Source organism: Beta vulgaris, chromosome 6 (genome assembly GCF_026745355.1).
Source record: "Beta vulgaris subsp. vulgaris cultivar EL10 chromosome 6, EL10.2, whole genome shotgun sequence".
Lineage (NCBI taxonomy): Eukaryota > Viridiplantae > Streptophyta > Magnoliopsida > Caryophyllales > Amaranthaceae > Beta > Beta vulgaris.
In genome coordinates, this window is record NC_079207.1 from 65,112,654 (window position 1) to 65,131,412 (window position 18,759).

At 31.3% G+C, this 18,759-nt stretch overlaps 3 protein-coding genes across 4 annotated transcripts; 2 read left to right on the forward strand and 1 right to left on the reverse strand.

Moving 5' to 3' along the window:
• Window positions 1-20: 20 nt before the first annotated feature.
• LOC125498952 (metacaspase-1-like) lies at window positions 21-11,677 on the reverse strand. Of its 2 annotated transcripts, none has more exons than XM_048647306.2 (3): window positions 11,477-11,675; window positions 11,044-11,296; window positions 21-267 (listed from the first exon to the last, which is right to left on the reverse strand). In XM_048647306.2, the coding sequence occupies exons 1-3, from the start codon at window positions 11,526-11,528 to the stop codon at window positions 213-215; spliced, it is 360 nt and encodes a 119-aa protein (XP_048503263.1). In that variant the 5' UTR covers window positions 11,529-11,675; the 3' UTR covers window positions 21-212. The 2 variants fall into 2 exon arrangements, with proteins under 2 accessions (XP_048503263.1, XP_048503264.1); XM_048647307.2 differs by lacking the exon at window positions 21-267 and adding an exon at window positions 568-595 and having other exon boundaries at window positions 11,477-11,677.
• On the forward strand, window positions 1,910-7,312 carry LOC104897482 (uncharacterized). Its single transcript, XM_048647305.2, has 4 exons — window positions 1,910-2,381; window positions 2,463-2,642; window positions 3,086-3,177; window positions 6,971-7,312. The coding sequence occupies exons 1-4, from the start codon at window positions 2,366-2,368 to the stop codon at window positions 7,097-7,099; spliced, it is 417 nt and encodes a 138-aa protein (XP_048503262.2). The 5' UTR covers window positions 1,910-2,365; the 3' UTR covers window positions 7,100-7,312.
• Window positions 11,678-16,023: 4,346 nt separating the features above from the next.
• Window positions 16,024-18,213, forward strand: LOC104897483 (GEM-like protein 5). The gene is made up of 3 exons (XM_010684367.3): window positions 16,024-16,528; window positions 17,139-17,413; window positions 17,742-18,213. Exons 1-3 carry the CDS (start codon window positions 16,192-16,194, stop codon window positions 17,961-17,963), a joined length of 834 nt encoding a protein of 277 aa, XP_010682669.2. The 5' UTR covers window positions 16,024-16,191; the 3' UTR covers window positions 17,964-18,213.
• The last annotated feature ends 546 nt before the right edge of the window (window positions 18,214-18,759 follow it).

The window sequence follows — 18,759 nt, forward strand, 5'->3', positions numbered from 1 at the left end:
GCTAGGGCTGACCATAATACTAGATCACTAATAATGTAAAATACACTTTGATATCCATGGTACAATTTCTATCTAGTGTTTTTTCTTAAACAAACATGATGAGTGACTGAAACACAGTTAAGATAATTGATTACAAAAACAATACATGTTGTTTATGATAACCTTAAGTCTTAACAACTAAGCATTATATTAATTAAAGAGTGACCATCCTGTCACCAAGGATTGCAACACTGCTCCAGAATACAGCAACAACAAAGAGCAGCCATACTGCATCCACAACACAAGCTATTAGTTATTATTATATATATAATATATTTTCAAAAAAATTGATAAATAAAGGTATAAACTTTGGACCAGAATTTTTAAAAGGTTTGAACTATTGATTAACCTGTTAGGTTCTAATTCTAGGAGGTATTAACTTTTAGCGGGCCTCGATAACTTAAAACTGACAAAATTTTTTAAAAAATCTTACCTAGTTCCTACTTCCCTCCCGCAATTAACCCTTCTGATGTGACCCAAGTCTTACAAATTATTTCTTATTAAGTCAATTTCAAATCACATAGGCCCGCTAAAAATTGCCCCCTAAATTTGAGACCTGCACAGGTTAATCAATAATTTAAACTTTTTAAAATTTATCACCCAAAGTTAAGAAATCTATTGTCAATTTTTCCTAAAAACTTCTAGCATATACATACTTCCTTTCTTGCAACATATTTTGGTGATGGAACATCAATATATCTATATATCTATATCTATATATATATATAATAAAACAAGGTTCAATTGACTTATGTGTCATTCACTAAAAGATCTGCCCACATGTCATTTGCAAAAGCCCCCTCACTTCCTTCTGCCACGTGTAATTCTGACTAATGAAATGCATCACTTACAATCTTTGTAACTTTAATAAGTGTATATTTATGTAGATTAATTTCTAACTGTTTTCCTATTTAATATATATTAGCGATTTTTTTGGCATTTTCTCTCCACTCTCCACATCAAACAAAAAAAATTCAATATATGATAAACGGAAGTAGATACTTACTGTCAACCACCTTATTTTTAATTCTCGGTAAAAAAAATACTTTTTAAAAAAGTTGTTAAAAATTAAAGCTTAAATCATCAACTCAAAAATTCAATGACCACCTACTTATTAGGATTTAGTGGGTTAAAGCAAAGAGAATTGGTACAACTTTTAATTAAACAAAAACATTAAGAGCATATTCACCGATTTGAAGTATAAACAAAAAACGATGAAGTGTCACGTTAGAAAGTCGACAATCTATGATTCCGCTCTCACAGTCTCACTTAGATTTGACTGGATCAAGAGGAAACAAGTGACATTGATAGAGTTTTTTCAAAATAGGAGTTTGGTTTATATAATTGAAATTAAATGGAATGACAAAAACAACCATATTATTATACAACAACCATATTACTATGCAGTCGGGCTATGGATGACGAAGATTGAAAAAATTCGTGTAAAATGAATTACCTTATGTAATTATTATACAACGACCATATTCTTATAAATAATTGTAGCTCAAGAAGATTTGATATACCATTGTCAATTACCATCACTGTAATAGCCTATATTTTAAGCAGGTTTAAATGAGATTTGATAAGTATAATAGCTGATATTTTCAGACACGTTTTAGTCAAAGTTAGCTATGTTCATATTAGTAAAAAAATTACTTTGAGAATTATTTTTATCGTCTAAAGTAAGTTCCAAGCACAAATAATTTAGTATGGATTTTATATAATAGAGACATTGTGTTAAGGATTTTAAGCTTTGAAATAAAGATAAACCCATTTTTAATTACAAATTATGCCTCATCACTCATGCTACCTACTCTAGATGCTAGAAAATCTCTCTCTCCTTTCATAACTTCTCAATCAAGTGCCAAAGTGTATTTTTCCCATAGATCAATTATTCTCTTCAAGATTTCAGTTTAATGACCCAAGTGGTTAAGAATTGGGAGAAACCTTAAAACCAAAATAAAACCCCAAACGATAATTTTCTCTCTCCTCTGATTTGATTTCCCGTACTGTGCATGCTCAATTTCTGCATTTTAGAGTTGGAATTGGACCAAACTTATTGAATCAAAGTTGTAGATATCGAAAAGTTATTGAACTTAGACCCAAAAATCACTTGATTTGGAGTTCGGAGCTATGAGTTATGGTCTTTGCAAATTTGGTGTTGCTACCTCCATTTCTCTCTCCTCTGTTTTATTCCGACAATCTGTTGTCCCAATTATCTACAACATGCAATCCAATTTTGCTCTTTGTTGCTGAATCAAAGTTGTAGATCACTTCGATCTAATGAATTTGGGCACAAAAATCACTTGATTTGGAGTTCAAAGCTATGAGTTATGGTCTTTGTAAGTTTGGTGTTCCTATCTTCATTTCTCTCTCCTCTGTTTTTATTCCGACAATCTGTTTTCTCAGTTTCTGAATCAAAGTTGTATATCACTTCGAGCTAATGAATTTGAGCACAAAAATCGCTCAATTTGGAGTTCGGAACTATGAGTTACGCCTTACACAAGTTCAGCACTACTGTTGTACTTTGTGTTGCGCTGCTGCCATGATTGGCTTGCTTGCCTTGTTGCTGTCATTATTTTGGTATTCCTTTACATATGAAGGTATAAGCTAATTTTTCTTAATTCCTCATCTCCTTTATTCCAATTCAAGTGTGGTGCAATTGGATTTTATATTCTGATTTTAGAAATAAACTTGGTTCTCAATTTTGTTATTGATTAGCAAATATAATTATGATAAGAATTGTTAAACTTAAAGATAGAATATTTTATCTTTCTTATTAGATTGAAGCTTCTAATATGAAGTAAGCCTCTTAAGTAAGTTTATAAAAACTGATTTTATAAATTATGTCGTTTGATAATACTCTTTGAAATCAGAATGATGTTAATTAGAGATGGAATTGAGGTTGTGAGTTGGATTATTAGAATGGGTTGTATATAAGAGTTGTGGTGGTTAGTTCATGGAATAGCTTAGAAAGTATGAGTAATTCAATTTGTTTATCCAAATTGTTGTGAAGATGGTTAATGATTGTTGTTATTCTTTTGAGGTCGTTGTTGGAGTATGTATATGGAGATAATTTATGAAGTTCGAGCTATAGTTGGTTATCCAGAATGTCGAATTATTGGAAATCGTTTAAAGGTAAACACATGTCCTTCCACCTTTGAATCTATATTCGTGTTTTATGTGATTTCATGTGCTGAGTTTAATAAGCCTTTTATATAAATACAAAATTATTCAAAGTGTTATTTGGGTCTTTACAAGAGTTGTTAACTACATATTTGGTTTTAAGCTATGAGCGAAAAGTTATATATGTGACGAGTTTTACTGAGTGATATTTTTATGAAGAACTGATTGGAGGTAGTTGAATCCTTCAATAATATAGATGTGTGATATTATTAAACCTACTTGTTTCCACATCGAATTTATAATAAGCTTCTTATGCTTATTATGTTGATCTTTTATATGAAAGTGTAGCTATGAGAATTAAAGCAAGGATCTTTAGTATATCTAACTATATAAATGGTTTTACAACAAGTACTCCGATTTATGAACTAAGTCGGGACGTCGACTCGATATATGTATGAACTTGCTCTTGATTAAACTATAGTTATATTTGGAAGTTTCAGAGAAAAAGAAAGGAATTTTGATCAAGGATGTTAGAGTTAAAATTTCAGGTTTAAAACAATTGTGAAAATATATGTGATATAAGTTTAATACTTCCTCCGTTCCGTTTTAAATGAAACGTTTGCTTTTTCACGCAACCCAATGCGCTTCTTTAGTCATTAATATCTTTAGTTGTGTAAACGTAAAAAATATAAAAAAGTTATAATTTGATAGTATACATCGAGACGAATCTAACAAGATCCCACTTGACTATATTTTTCTTTATATAATAGCGATAAATTGGAGTTAAAATTGATTAGTGAATAGTGTCATTTCATCCAATGTTTCATTTAAAACAGAACGGAGGAAGTATGAAATTTTGAAAGTATGAAAGACTCTTTATTATGGTTTGAGATTTTGATTATATATTATCATGAACGTTGAAAATTATGAACTGGAGTTATGAGCAAATATGGACTCGTGAAATTATAAATCAGGTTTTTCTAGTTCTATTGATGACGGGGAGGATCTTCACTCCTACTTAAATTTTTATGAAGAAGTTCTCATAGGAAAAAGTCTCTCGAATTTGGGTCAATTTAATGAACATTATTTTCGGAATTTAAGTTTGGAAACACGTAAGTCTAGTGAAACAAGTTATATCTTTACAGAATATCATGGATGAATTATGTTATATGGAGTTTGGAATCTAAGTTAGAATGAGTTTGCTGTGAGATGGGTACTTGTGAAGTTCTATTTAATAAATACAATTGCCGCTTTGAGGATATTATTAGAAGTAGTCATATCCCAAGATTTACTTATGGCGTATAAACAAGGTTGAATGGTATCACCCGAAGAAATCTCCGAAAATAATATGGTGCTTGGTTATATAATTAAGAATGAAGATTTGTGATGTCATAATTGAAGGATGAAGTAATTGTTGGGAGGTTCTAACTAAGAATAAAGATGTTATGTTGTGGACGTAGATTAGATAGTTACGGAATAGTAAATTTGATGTGAATTTCAAAGTCAAATATTAATTTATGAGTTAATGAAGTTGTTACAAGAGGTTTGTGAGTTCAGAGGATGTGTAGGATTTGAGATATGAATGTCGTATCAGTGAAATAAAGGATCCAATCTTGGTGGTGGTTTAGATGAGAATCTATTAGAGAGATATAATTTACAATACTTATGTAATAAAAGATCTATCCGCAAAGGGGTCAAGTAAAAGAGTTTGGAGCATAATTTCGTCTATTGGATGAGTAAGATTATATAAATGGATGTTGGGAAAGAAAAATATAAATCTAGATAATAGAGAGCATGGTAATTAAGTTATATAATGACAATACTAAGCGTATGGTGTTAAGGCTAATATGAGCTTTCAGTACAAATACATGGGGACGTATGGTTGTTGAATTATAAATTTGAGAAGGATGAGGACAACGAGTGGAGTATTGGGAAATATGGAGTGAGATATTTTGACTTGCATAGTAATTGTAGGTGATTTATGATAATGTAATAAGGTTATATTATGGCAATGAAAGTTCATGTATTGGGAATAAGAAAACCTTTAAAGGGAAAATTCATATCATGAGAATTTGGAATGCTATAGTTTAGATGCTATAAGTTAAAGACGGAAGTCCAAGTACAAAGAGAAACTATTATGATGAAGGGAATTGCCAAACATGTTAGAGGATACCTTATAGTCTACAAGTAAAATATTCAGGTTAATCGCACAGCTTAGAATTGGGTATCGATAATAGTTCATTATCTTATAAGTCTTTGAGAAACATATTTTACATTTTGATTATGTTATGGGTTCGACTACGGAGAGACATTTGATTTCGAAGATGTTTTATGTATATTACTTCCTTTAAAAGACTATTTGAGGTAAGTGAGATTATTTAAGATTCGAGTTTGTGTTATAATAAGATTATTGAAGTTCAGGTATTTTGGATATGTTAATTACATTTCAACTTTGTTTTATTATATATTAATTTACGGACGGAAGTTTAAATCGTTGATACACTTTGGAATTGAGTATGCGATACGAATTAAGAAAAAGAGTATAAGTTTTGAAAGATATAAGTTTGTGTTATTGAGAAAATAAGCATTATGATTTAGTTATTGTTTTATGGGGAAAGTAAACAACATTCATGGAGCGAGTATTGTTCCTTTGAGTAGTCATAATCCAAAAGTAATTAAGGTTGAGTTTTGGAAATTCCTAATTCGAAGTACACAGGAAGTTATGTTCGTTTTAAGTTCAGTATTTTTGTTGTAATTATTTTGACAAAAGTTCCAAATGTTCAAGTTAACTCAACCTTTTTGGTAAAGTTTAAATGAGCACACTAAGTGCCTATACGACTTTTACAAGCAGTAAAGAATTGATTATTTCCTTATATCTTTACACGTAACTAATATGTGAAATTGTTGACGTAAAACAAAAGATTTCAAAAGAAGATCCAAGTCTTGCAATGATTAGCAACACCATAGTAGTTGTGATTCTTTTTACTCTTCATGGATAAATATGTGTTCTTTGGAACACATGTGGTATTGATAAACCGTGCATTTAAACTATTTATGTAAATAAACTATGGATACAAGTAGGTAAAGACCGATACCAAATAAGGTACGGTATGAACAACCACCCATGGAGGATGGGTGATCTCCTTCCGAACCCTCGCTGGGTGGGTGAAGTCCAGCAAATAATAAAAATGGGACATGTCCTGGTTAAGGCTGCAAGCATAAATATTTAAACGGGGGGTGACGACCTCATTAGCTTAGAGACAGTCGGCTCCTTGTGTAAGGAGCCCTTTATTCGTTCGCTTTAGCCAATGAAATTAAATGCTATTGACCCAAAGGGTTTTTGAATGATCTAAGTGGTGATCTTCATGATAAAAATTCCTACTTTAATACGATTATGCAAGGATAGTTATCCTGAATTTTTTTATAAACAAGTACCTTACCGTGAAGCATACTGAATTCTAGCATGAATTGTATACGAATGGTCTTAAGCCACCAAAATGAGGTTTTGGGATGAGCTTATGTATTTCAATTGTTGTTGAACATTGTCCTTATGGCAAGGAACTTATTATCTATAGTACATGTATGAGTACTTTTTATTGGACTTTCTAGTTAAGGGTTGCTGGAGTCATGATAGAAACATTCTAACTATTTGATTTTAAGTATTTTTGAAGTCTGGGATTGTTCCACTTGATGAGTAATAAACCGCACAACTATATTTTAAGCCACTAAAATGAATTTCTGGTTGGACAGTGTGTGTACTCAGTTTTTCTGATTTTGTTCTTCGAACCTGTCCTGGTGGGGGCAGGGTTCATTGTTAGTGATTTTGCAGATGTCGAGGTCGTGGAATATGATTATTGATCAAGAAGAAGAGTTTTATGTTATGAAATGGTGGGCTGAGGTTAAAGTTAGATGTTTTGTTTCAAAGTATTCGTAATCTATTATATGATTTTCAAGTTGTTATATTGTGGGCCCCTGACCCACAAATCCAGGATCGTTTTTATAGGTTTTGTTTCCGCTGTAAATAAATGCAAATTCGAGGTTTGTTAAGTGTTGTGTTTTGTGTATCTTAAGTGTGATTAGTTAGCAGCTCGGAAGTGCGGACTGTTACAGGTGTGAATAAATGTAAATTCGAGGTTTGTTAAGTGTTGATTGTGTTTTGTGTATCTTAATTGTGATTAGTTAGCAGCTCAGAAGTGCGGGCTGTTACAATCACAAACAAAATAGTGATTTCGAAGTGTAGGAGCCTTTTAATGGACATATCTAATAGTAAGATAATCAAATATCAAAGAATAACAAAGAATCTAAAAAAGGGGAAAATAATTTTATTCTACAAATAATCTTCAAAAATATAATTAAGAAAAAAAATCAAATGGGTGATTTCACAATTTAAAAGAGGTACCTTTTAAGCAAAGTGTAACTTTTAATTTTAAATGGGTCACTTCTAGATTAATAAAATTGACGTATTTAAGGCAAAAAGTTACCCCTGTCCCACATTAATTTATTGTATATTTGTATATCTGTGTTACTAAAGAATTTGTATAAATAAAATAGTCAAATATTTTTCAGTATATCTAATCAAAAAAATCTCCCGTGTATTTTATCATGACATTAGCTACATCATTCATTGGATGCACAGGTCATAAGTCGATTTTAAAATATATTTTTTATTACACGATATGATAATAAAAACTTTAAATCACGAGCTTATATTCAAACCATGATTTTAGGAGAAACATCCTAAAATCCTAAATTTACAAAAAAAATATTCCGCGCACTTTAATGTGTATTTTGTTTCATCTATGTATTTATATATGTATATATCACGATTACAAGATTTTTAAAGTTTAAAAATGTTGCAATCAACAAAGGATTTTTATATATCATGAAATGTAATTTACATCTTACATTATTTCCATCTTAAGGCACGAATTCTAATAATAATTAGTGATTCAATAAATTCGAAACAAACAACTACTTAATTAATAAAAGAATTCTCATGCATTATGCACGAGTCCAAATCATATCTATATAAATCCTCCCGTGCATTGTTGCAAGTGGGTTTACTGGGACCGGTGTAATGCGTGGTGCAGCCATAAATACTCAATTAATTTTTCTCCAAAAAATACACTTGCTAACGAAATAACATATATACATGAGTTATATTGATGATACCATGCACCATTGGCATAATATTCATAGAATTTCACACCGAGGTCCTTTTTTGCAATTTAAATTTATAGTTTAACACTAACTTAATAAATCAAAATCGAACATAGGTACTACAACTTATAAAATTCACGAGAACAAGTTCATTGGAACATAATAACAAAAACCTATAACTTCTACGTTGCTCATGTTGCTCTATTCATTTATTTAAATAAATTATGAAGTTTTTGTTTCTTTAAGCAAACTACATGTTTTACAATTATGAAAGTCACTGAGTTGATGCTCGAATTCTTGATCTCACTTTTGTAAGGAGCAGTCAATGTGAGATATAAATAATGAAATATATTGTTTATGCATGTAATAAGTCAAACTTATTTTTTTAATAAATTGAATTGAAAAATGTCTTTTCACTTTAATTTTTGTTAATTTATATTTAGTACATAGGATAAATTACAATGTCACGACTTTTAGGTCATCAATATCTTACTAAATATTTAATTATTTACACAAGATTTCAAGGAACATATTGTAAAATAATAAAAAACTAAAATTTGAGGTAAAATATTAATCAACTTTTCGATCCGATTGAACACAAGTAACCATCACAACATGTATGTAAATGATATAAATAATATCTAATCTCAAATATCAAACAAGCTGAAATATAATTGATAAAAATTAAGTATTTTTTAGGTGCAAAAAATCGAAATATCATTTGTCATAAAATAGATCAACAAATTTAAGGTTGTAATTTTTGGCAATTTCGGTACGAAAAAAATTGAATTCTGGCAAATTCGAAGGAAAAGATAGAGAATGAAGGAAGAGGACCGAGAAACAAGGGTGTAGAACGAAGTGGTGGATGATTAGAGTGTTAGGGTTAGTAGGTTTTATATTCAATTACTATTATGTTTATTAGGAGTATAATAAGTTTATGTCAGATTATTTCACTTTTGGTCAAAACAGGTCACTTTCAAGTCCAAATGGGTTACTTTTTTATTCAGAATGGGTCACTTTTAATTTTAAACAAGTCAGCTTTGCATAAGTCAATTGACCCATTTAGGGAATAAAGTTACCCTTTTTTAAAGTTGGGTTATGTATTTAACCACGACAATTATATGTTACTATTTCAAGAGTTACAAGCAAAAAGGGTATGAAAATCTTAATATGTGATAAAGATTGTGGCAACTCATCTGTTTCAACCAAGTGGTTTATGAGGAAGTTTTTCAAAATGTTTGAATTGTATATGAGTTGTAATTGACCCAATTTTTTATGTATCAATTTAGATAGTGTAAGTGTTTTTTTTTTATCATACTGTGTTGTTCAGTTTGATTTCAATCAATCTCATTAAACAAAAATGCTGCTAACATTAATAACATATTTTTTTTTTTTGTCTGATAAATAATTTATAATATCACATACAAATATGACCTCCAGTGCATTTTTGCACAGGTTAAAAGCTAGTTTTATAGTTAAATGAATTCTTAGTATAAATGATGACTTGATGAGTACGGGATATATTTCTTGTCAAGGAATTTAGACGACCGAATATACTAGAAATATATTGAACAATGACACAAGAAATTTCAACAAATCTTGAATGGACTGGGCTCACAATAATAATTATTTGTGAATCTAAACCGACTATATCGCCCAAAATCTAACTATAAAAGAGAACACTGACTATATCATACAAGCGATTATACAAAAAATTGACTGGTAATTTATATCATACAAAACTTATTGAGTTTGTATTATAAGATTACCACCTACTTTTAAATTAAAATTAGACAGTAGTAAACCCAATATTAAAAAGAGAATTAGCCCGATAGTAACTAGGTTAATTTCTTTTGGTGACTAATTTAATACATTTAGTAATTAGGTCTACTTTTATATTAAAATTAGACAGTCTCTTTCAATAATTTTTGAAACTTATTTTATCACTCAATACCTGGTGGACAAGATTGGTCTCACAGTTGTTGAATTCTCACATTATTTGTATATATATGGAATACATTTTTACTGCTGATTGAAAAGAGCAAAACAACGAAACTAGTAGAACTTCAATAATGACAATATTATGTGTTCGACAGGTGACAGTGTTCAATTAACAACAAAAATGGCAATTATTGTTTGGCACTAATAAGATGATTACATCAATCTTGCTTTGAAAGGGTGATCAATGTCCATGTTTGCCGACTGTTTTCTCTCATGCCTATTGCTGATTCTAGTATGGCCTGGTCTCCTAGTTTCAACAAAATTTGATTACATGTTGATACAAATTTATATGACAATTTTTTTTATTATTACACGAATTTTCGTAGGACTTTCTTTTTTTTTTTAAGGAAAATGGTTTCTCATATCCAAAAAGTTTAAAAATCTACTATGCTTTTTTTTTGAGGGGGTGTCTAATACTATGGTTAGATAATTATATTTGTTAAAGATGGTCTGTGACTGTATGCGTTGTTCATATTTGTCAATGTGCATGTATGACACGAATAACGGAACAAGTTCACTATAAAATAAAAAAAATGACTAGCTAGCTAAGTAAGCGTGGATAATGCAATTTAGTTGAGTTAGTAAAGTTTTGTGAGAATGATATGAAATTGAATCTCGTTTATTTTACTACGCTTAGTCGTTCATTTAAGGAAAAAAAAAATAAGCAAGTAAGCAATGGAACAAAATTTAAAAAGGAAAAAGAAAGAAAAGGCATACCAAGCTCTAAAGAGGGAAGAACAGCCAGAATCATAGGGGTAATCATTCTGATAGCTATAGGGCTGTTGATGAAAAGGATGAGTTGGGCCGCTGTGTTGAACATGGGCTACTTGTGGTTGTGGTGGGTAGTTGTCACTTAAATAGCCTTGATACCCAGGCCCAGGCCCGGATGCGTACCCTTGTTCAAAACCCGGTCGAGGCGGCGGATGCGGAGGCCCATACCCCTGTTCGAACCCGGGTCCAGGATACCCACCTGCGCGCCCAATTAGTTATATATTAGCACCAAAATATAATCAAACTCACGTAACGTACTAAAAATCAAAACTATATTACAAACATGAAATGAGGAGATTAATATAATAAATATATTTCTAAACGGAGGAAGTATACGCGCGAGGAAATCTAATAAAGTTTAAAGAAAGAAGGTTTTTGCCTTGTTGAGGGTACGAATCATGGGCTACATGAGAAACTGTAGAGTAGCTCATAGTTATAAAATGAGGCAACTCTAGGCTGTGGCCTGTTTCTTTTGGGATAGTAGTACAATAAATTTGGGAATCTCGTGACAAGAGAAAATCTTAATGGTTAAGATAGAGACTAAAGAGGAGAAGTTTCTTATGTACTACTCAGACTTAATAAGGAGATAAGGACAGACGAAGAGTTTTGGGATCACACTTCCTTAGCTTTGTAGGCAGACTTTAGACGTATTTGAGGAAGTTTCTAGGTTCCACCATCATTTTGTTTTGTCTCATGACCAAATCTACATTTAAAAGGTCGAATCCTTTCAACTATGATATTTAGAGATAAATATACTGTCATATTTTTTTCTAATTCTCAAGTGCCTGACTTACGAAGACCAGAACAGAACAGAGTATGAGGTTTATAAACAGATATTTCTTCTTACTATGTTTTAAGGAAAATAGTTTAATGGCCAAAAACAGAACTTTTTTTCTCATATTTGGTGTATGACTGCCTACTGTACAAGATTTTAAACTAGCTAGCATTTTCATTATCCTGGCCTAAATAAAGCCTAAATGGTGCTTCTACTAGTTTTATTATGTTGGCCTACACATGTATTGACAAATTTGAAGTAACCTACACAATAGTTAAACGTATTTATCACACCGCTAACTACTAAGTCGACACATGTGTGGTGGTGCTTATAAAAATTTAAAAAAAAACATGTGTGGTGGTACAAGCATGTCAAGCATTGTTAGAGGATATTGGACCATAGGTCTATATCTACGGGCAAGACCCATTAGGTTAAATTTATTTGGTTAAGTTTATGTTATGTTCTATATATAAGTAATGTAATTGTAATTAATGAGGGTACAATAATACAACATCTCTTCTTTCTATATTTAACATGGTATCATATTAGGTTTCGATCCTAGGGTTCGTTATTTTTCCTATCTCTCACCGCTGGTGGGTGGTCGATTTCTTGACACCCACCAGCCGGTATATGTTTTTTTCCGCCGCGTTTCTCAGATACTCCGTAATTCCATTGGTGTCGGTCCCTTTCTTTTGTCTAGAATGCTTCGTAGCAGACACTTGTTTCAATTGGTATTTTCGTGTGTGGTATTAGATGATGTTGGTGTGTTATTATTCTTCTTTTCTTCAAAAATTTGGTGTTTTTTGTTTGGTATTCTGTACAGATCTGTTTCAAAACAGATCAGTTTCTTTCAAATTGTCGATGATGTTCATTCCATCTAAAATTTGTTCTTTTGTCGTTTCTGTAATGATGATCATTCCATCACAACTTTCACAAAAATTGGTTCTTTGGTCTCAATTTCAGATCTGTTTCAAAACAGATTGTGAGACATGTTTTGACTCTCCGTGTGTCGTGAGACACGGTTTATCGGTTCTCCTTGTACCTTGAGACGAGGTTTGTTCATTGAAGAATTGAAAAATTGAAGATTTGAAGAATTTGAGTTTGGTTTTATTTTTATTGGTGTTTTTTTTATTGTTATTTGTCCAATTGTAATGTTCGTTTTACTGCCGTTACAATTGCGGGAGGGTGTTAGAGGATATTGGAATCTACGGGCAAGGCCCATTAGGTTAAATTTATTAGGTTAAGTTTATGATATGTTCTATATATAAGTAATGTAATCGTAATTAATGAGGGTATAATAATACAACATCCCTTCCATCTATATTTAACAAGAATCCGTACACGCATTTGATGCAGAGGCAATACTCCTGTCTCTTTTTTTTTTTTTTTTGAGAGTAAGGGGAAGAGTAAGGGGAATCCCCCAACCTTGAGGTTAGAAAGGTGTTTTTCTTACCATTAGACCAAGTACTACTTGGTAATACTCCTGTCTCCTTAGTCCCTGCATTGGACAATCTCCGTATTACTCGGTACAGTTTGATCGTAATCATTATTTATAACTTATTTTGATTATATTCTTTATAATAAAGATTATATGTTAATATATTTTTCAAATACGTTTTGTTAATTAATAATTATACTCAAAGTTAGACATACATTAACATGCATGAAAGTTAAAACGAATTGATATATGTGAAACAAAGGAAGTAGTCAGCAACTAAATATTTGTTCATACTGTCAAATATAGAAAATTATATTGGAATTTAGATGAGTTAAAATTCAAGATTAAAATCTGAGTTCTAGTTGTGATATTCATTGTGTTAGTTCGATGGAATACATCATAAAAAAGAATGATCTTTAATTATTGTGTTACTTTAGCAGATAATTTTTTAAACAATATAAAATATATTAAAAAGCGTATTTACACAAGTCTACACGTCAGTGTCACTCTCCCTTTAATTATTTCACTAGTTATTAGGCTCGGGCTATTCCCCGGGTAAGAAAATTTTCATTTATTAATATTGTACTTTGATATGATATCACTAAATACAACTTGGTCTAGTGGTTAAAACTTTAGTACATGAACTTTCTAATTTTTTTCATTGTACATGGATTACATGAACTAAAACTCCCTAGGGATAGCGCCACGTGGCACCGTTTCTGGTTTAAGCACGCCTTTTAATACTACCTCCGTTTCTTTTTAATTGTTACACTTTGACATTTTACACTATTCACAAATTGCACTTTGACCCTCGTTTGTGATTTATACGTGAATAAAAACATAGTCATGTGGGATCTTGTTAGATTCGTATTAGTATGTATTTTATTAATATGTAGTTTTTATATTTTTTACAAATACAAAATTAGAGATATAAAGACTCAAAGTAGTGCATCGGCATGCGTGGAAAGTGTAAGTATAACAATTAAAAAGAAACGGAGGTAGTATATTAGTATAGATTTCCGTCATAATTAAACATTAAAAAATTAAAAACATGCTCCATGTAGAATTCGACCACGTTATCTCAAGTTAATATACTAAAGTTCTAACTAATAAGTTAAGTAACATTAAATAATACTTTTTAACATGAAAATATTAATAATTCGGGAAATCACTTGTGACTAAAAACTAGTTTATAATCGAAATAGCTATGGTGTCTCCTTTGAAAAGACTTTTTAACCCTTCATTCAATAAAAAAGATTACCTATTAAGATTTTGAGATTTTCCTCAATCATAACCCTTCCTAATTTAAAATATGTATATCAAAGGAAGTTCAAAATAACTAAGATAAACTTTCATAAAAATATGTGTATTGAAAGAAAAAAGTTTATGATTGAAAAACAAATTAACATAACTAAAGAATTTTTGAAATTAATTACAAAACCAAAAACATAAAATTTTAATTTTACTTAAACTTTGAAATGCAATAACAATATACCAACATCCATTAACAAGTAATAATAATAATCACTAAAATAATTCACGCACGCATCGCTTGCAAAAACGACTAGTGTTTATTAAACCATCAGCTCCATATATTAAGAGTAATTAAAGTCAAGAAAATACCACGAGCAAGGGGCCTAATCTATATCAACCTTACCAAAAACGTTTGTTAATGGCTTAAATGATCTTGTATCATTGGGTTAAACTTAAACCTTATATCATGACTTATATGATCCTATAATTTTGGTGGTTGGGCCTATAGTAAATGATCAATTCTTTGGTAATGGACTTGGTTAATAGACACATTTTATGTAGGCCTTATAAGCGGAAAGACTTTAGTAGTTTGTAAAAAGAGCAATGGAGAGAATATGGATGTCTAGAAGCATCTGTAGCTTTTGCTGATTCAACATATCTGAATCTGACGTTACAATTAACTGTCGGTATCTCAAATCTTCTATATAAAGCCATAGTGGCCAGCTATGCGTTTCTAGATAGTCCCATTGTTTATATAAAAACTAGTTTTTGTCTCCAATGAATTCGCGACTCTTTGAATTATTTATCAACGTAAATTTAAATTCTTCAAAAATAGAAATAATATCTTGTCTTTAAATGAATTTTTCTGACACACAAACCAACATGAATATTGTAATGGAGTAGCTGATTAATGTATTAACATATCAAATGAGAGGTTTTGAGTCTTAAAACAAACATTTTTATTGCTTAATGCCTCATTTGATTGTATGGAAAAGGAAAAAGTACATGTAACTGTATAACATTTATTTGTCTTGAATTATATATATATAAATTACAAGATGTTAGAATATTATTCCTTGTCTTTTTTACTTACTAGTCGTTATATTTATTTGTCGACACTATTTACATGACAATTTGAATTTCTTTAATTTCGTACACAAAGAACAAAAATGACCGTCTAGGTTCTTGTTTGATTTATGTTATATATACTTTTTAAATAAATATATATTTTTAATTTTTTTATGAAGTACATAACTCAAGATATTAAGGTTTGACATAATGTCTCTATGATATAGCGAATAAAAAAAGACAAGAAGAGACTACTTAAGTATATCTAAAATAAATAAACTAGTAATGGTTGGATGAGATCAGCTCTAAAAACGCGAATTTGCTTAACAATAAAGTAACTACGACACCGCGTGATAGCTAGTGACATCTATATTTTAGAAGAACTCATGTTGAATTAGCTTTCTTAGCACATAGGTTATACAATTTGTATAAATTAAAATCATCCTATACAAAACTTTCTCATCATCAATCAATAAAACCATAACTCGTTACACATCTATATTACATAAAATTGTTTACTTTGTATATCCTATTGATCAACAAAAAAAACAGCATCAATATGACAGGAACACCCCAAGAAGATCACTCACATGTACCATCACAACCACAAACACCACAACAACCAGAGACAACATTGAAGGATCATGACGAAACTAAGAAGTGGGGGACTCACGTAATGGGACCGCCTTCGAATCCGACGGCCCATCCGGACAACCAACAGGCGGCGTTATGGAGGGCGGATGATCAACAAAGACAATATTTCCATGATCAGCCTTACTTGGTTTACTCTCCTATGGATAAAGCACCTAGCAATAACCCTCTTCAGCCTGTTATTCATGCTTTTAACTCTTGGAGCCAAAAGGCCGAGACTATTGCACGTAACATTTGGCATAACTGTAAGTCTTTTCTCCTTGTCCTAAAATAATTAATATACGTGTGATGCATTTAATAACTTGGTCAAACAAACTAGTTGGGTTAGGTTAAGGGTTGTCCTTCCGACTAATGATAAATAGGCCTTAACATGACAACAAGTCAATTTGAATACATGTAAATTGTGACACGATGATGACTCATCTAATTTGCTGTCTCTAGCTTTATATATATTTTTTTTTAATTTAGTAAGATAAATAATCTCTAGACTGTCTCGACTCTTCGTATGGAGTTTAATTCAGAGACCCAGGCAATTAGAAGGAGGGGGTGTTGTAAGGGGAATTTTCCTCCAAGTGATCTTCATTTGATGGATTAAGGTCATGAGGTGGAATACCTACCAAGTGAGTCAAGCTAAGCTTCGTCCGTTTTTAGCTACATGGAACTCTAAAAGTACTTAGTATAAAACATAAATACATTTTTCTTCGAATAGCCGAAATATTGTGAAATTCATTACAAAATCACCCTTGATCGTAATGTTTTTTCAATATATAATACCGCTACTTTAGTTTTTATGCTTTTAAGATTTTGTTGAATTAAGAGGAGCTTAGATTAAGAATGTATGAAACTTGATTGCAGTGAAAACAGGGCCATCAGTGTCAGGCGCAGCTTGGGGAAAGATCAATCTAACAGCAAAGGCGCTCACTGAGGGTGGATTCGAGCCGCTTTTCAAGCAGATCTTCCAAACTCAGCCTGATGAGAAGCTCAAAAAGACCTTTGCTTGTTACCTCTCCACACAAACAGGACCTGTTGCAGGAACCATGTACCTGTCTAATGCCAGAGTAGCCTTCTGCAGTGACCGCCCACTTTCCTTCATTGCTCCTTCTGGCCAAGAGGCTTGGAGCTACTACAAGGTACCAAACACGCGACCTAATTCTATGTAGCACGAAAACAAGGGGGTTATCTAGTCCAACTATCCCAGTTGTTTTCGTGCTTCATAGCCTAGTTTAGCTCATAGAGTTTTTTCAGGATAATATTAAATCCGACCTATATTTGAACAAATTAAAACAAGTGCTTACCGTAGTCTTTAGTAATCATATAGCCTCTATTTTTCTTAAATGCAACATTTGCCCTTATGGTGAGTGGATTGGAATAATTAAATGTTACGTTTAAAAAATAGAGGTAACATGTATTCATACTATTATTAATGTACTGATTGAAATGTGCATTTTGGTGTGTTAGGTTATGATACCAATGGCACAAATAAGCATGATAAACCCAGTGACAATGGGAGCGAATTCGACCGAAAGATACATTCACGTTACAACAGTGGACAACCATGAGTTCTGGTTCATGGGATTTGTTAATTTTGACAAGGCGAACCACTATCTCATTGAGACACTCACTACATTTAGGGCCGCTGAATATGGTCCCCATGCTGCTGCTGCTGCAGCATCACATTAGTAATCTTATATGGATGATGGATCATCTACTTGATTGTATAATATGGTTGTTGCTTTTATGGTACAAGTCTTTTGGGCTCACTTAGCATGGATTTAGCATATGTATGATTCTTCTTCGTTTGTTAGGTTGTTGTAGGACGTATGGTTTGCAATGGTATGTTCCTTAGTTTTTGATTGATGTGATGTAGTCATGTACATTGTTGTTATGTTGTACTTCATTACTTTAATTTATGGTAAATTTTGTTCAATAAGTTTTGATCTACATCAATATCATCTAATATCACTTTACGTTATCTGTCTAGGCTATATGTATGTATGTTATGTGTTGGAATATATATCTTTAAATGCATAATTAGATTTCTTTAATTTACCGTCGTCCAATATTTAGACTAGAAACGAGCAATTGGTATATAAGATGTAATCAATATTTTCATATACTTTCAGTCTTTCTTTGTCTTAAGTTAATTACAACATCTGCTTTTGTCTTGTAAAAATATAGTTTTGATTATCTATAATATGATGACTGATTAGTGTGCTAAAAAAATAGATATACTTAAAATTGTGAAATAAACATTGAGACAAAACTAATAAGATTTTCACGATAATTATATTTTCGAAAAAACACATATAAGATTGATTCACAATGATAAAGTGAATTTTGCAACTTATTGGGAACATAGGGAGTATTTTGTTCAGCATAAAAAACTGATTTTGATCTTTACTGTTTTGGACTCTTGGTTATTAAAAAAAGACAACCATCCTGAATTTTGGCTTCTTCCAATCGTCTTAAGAATAGT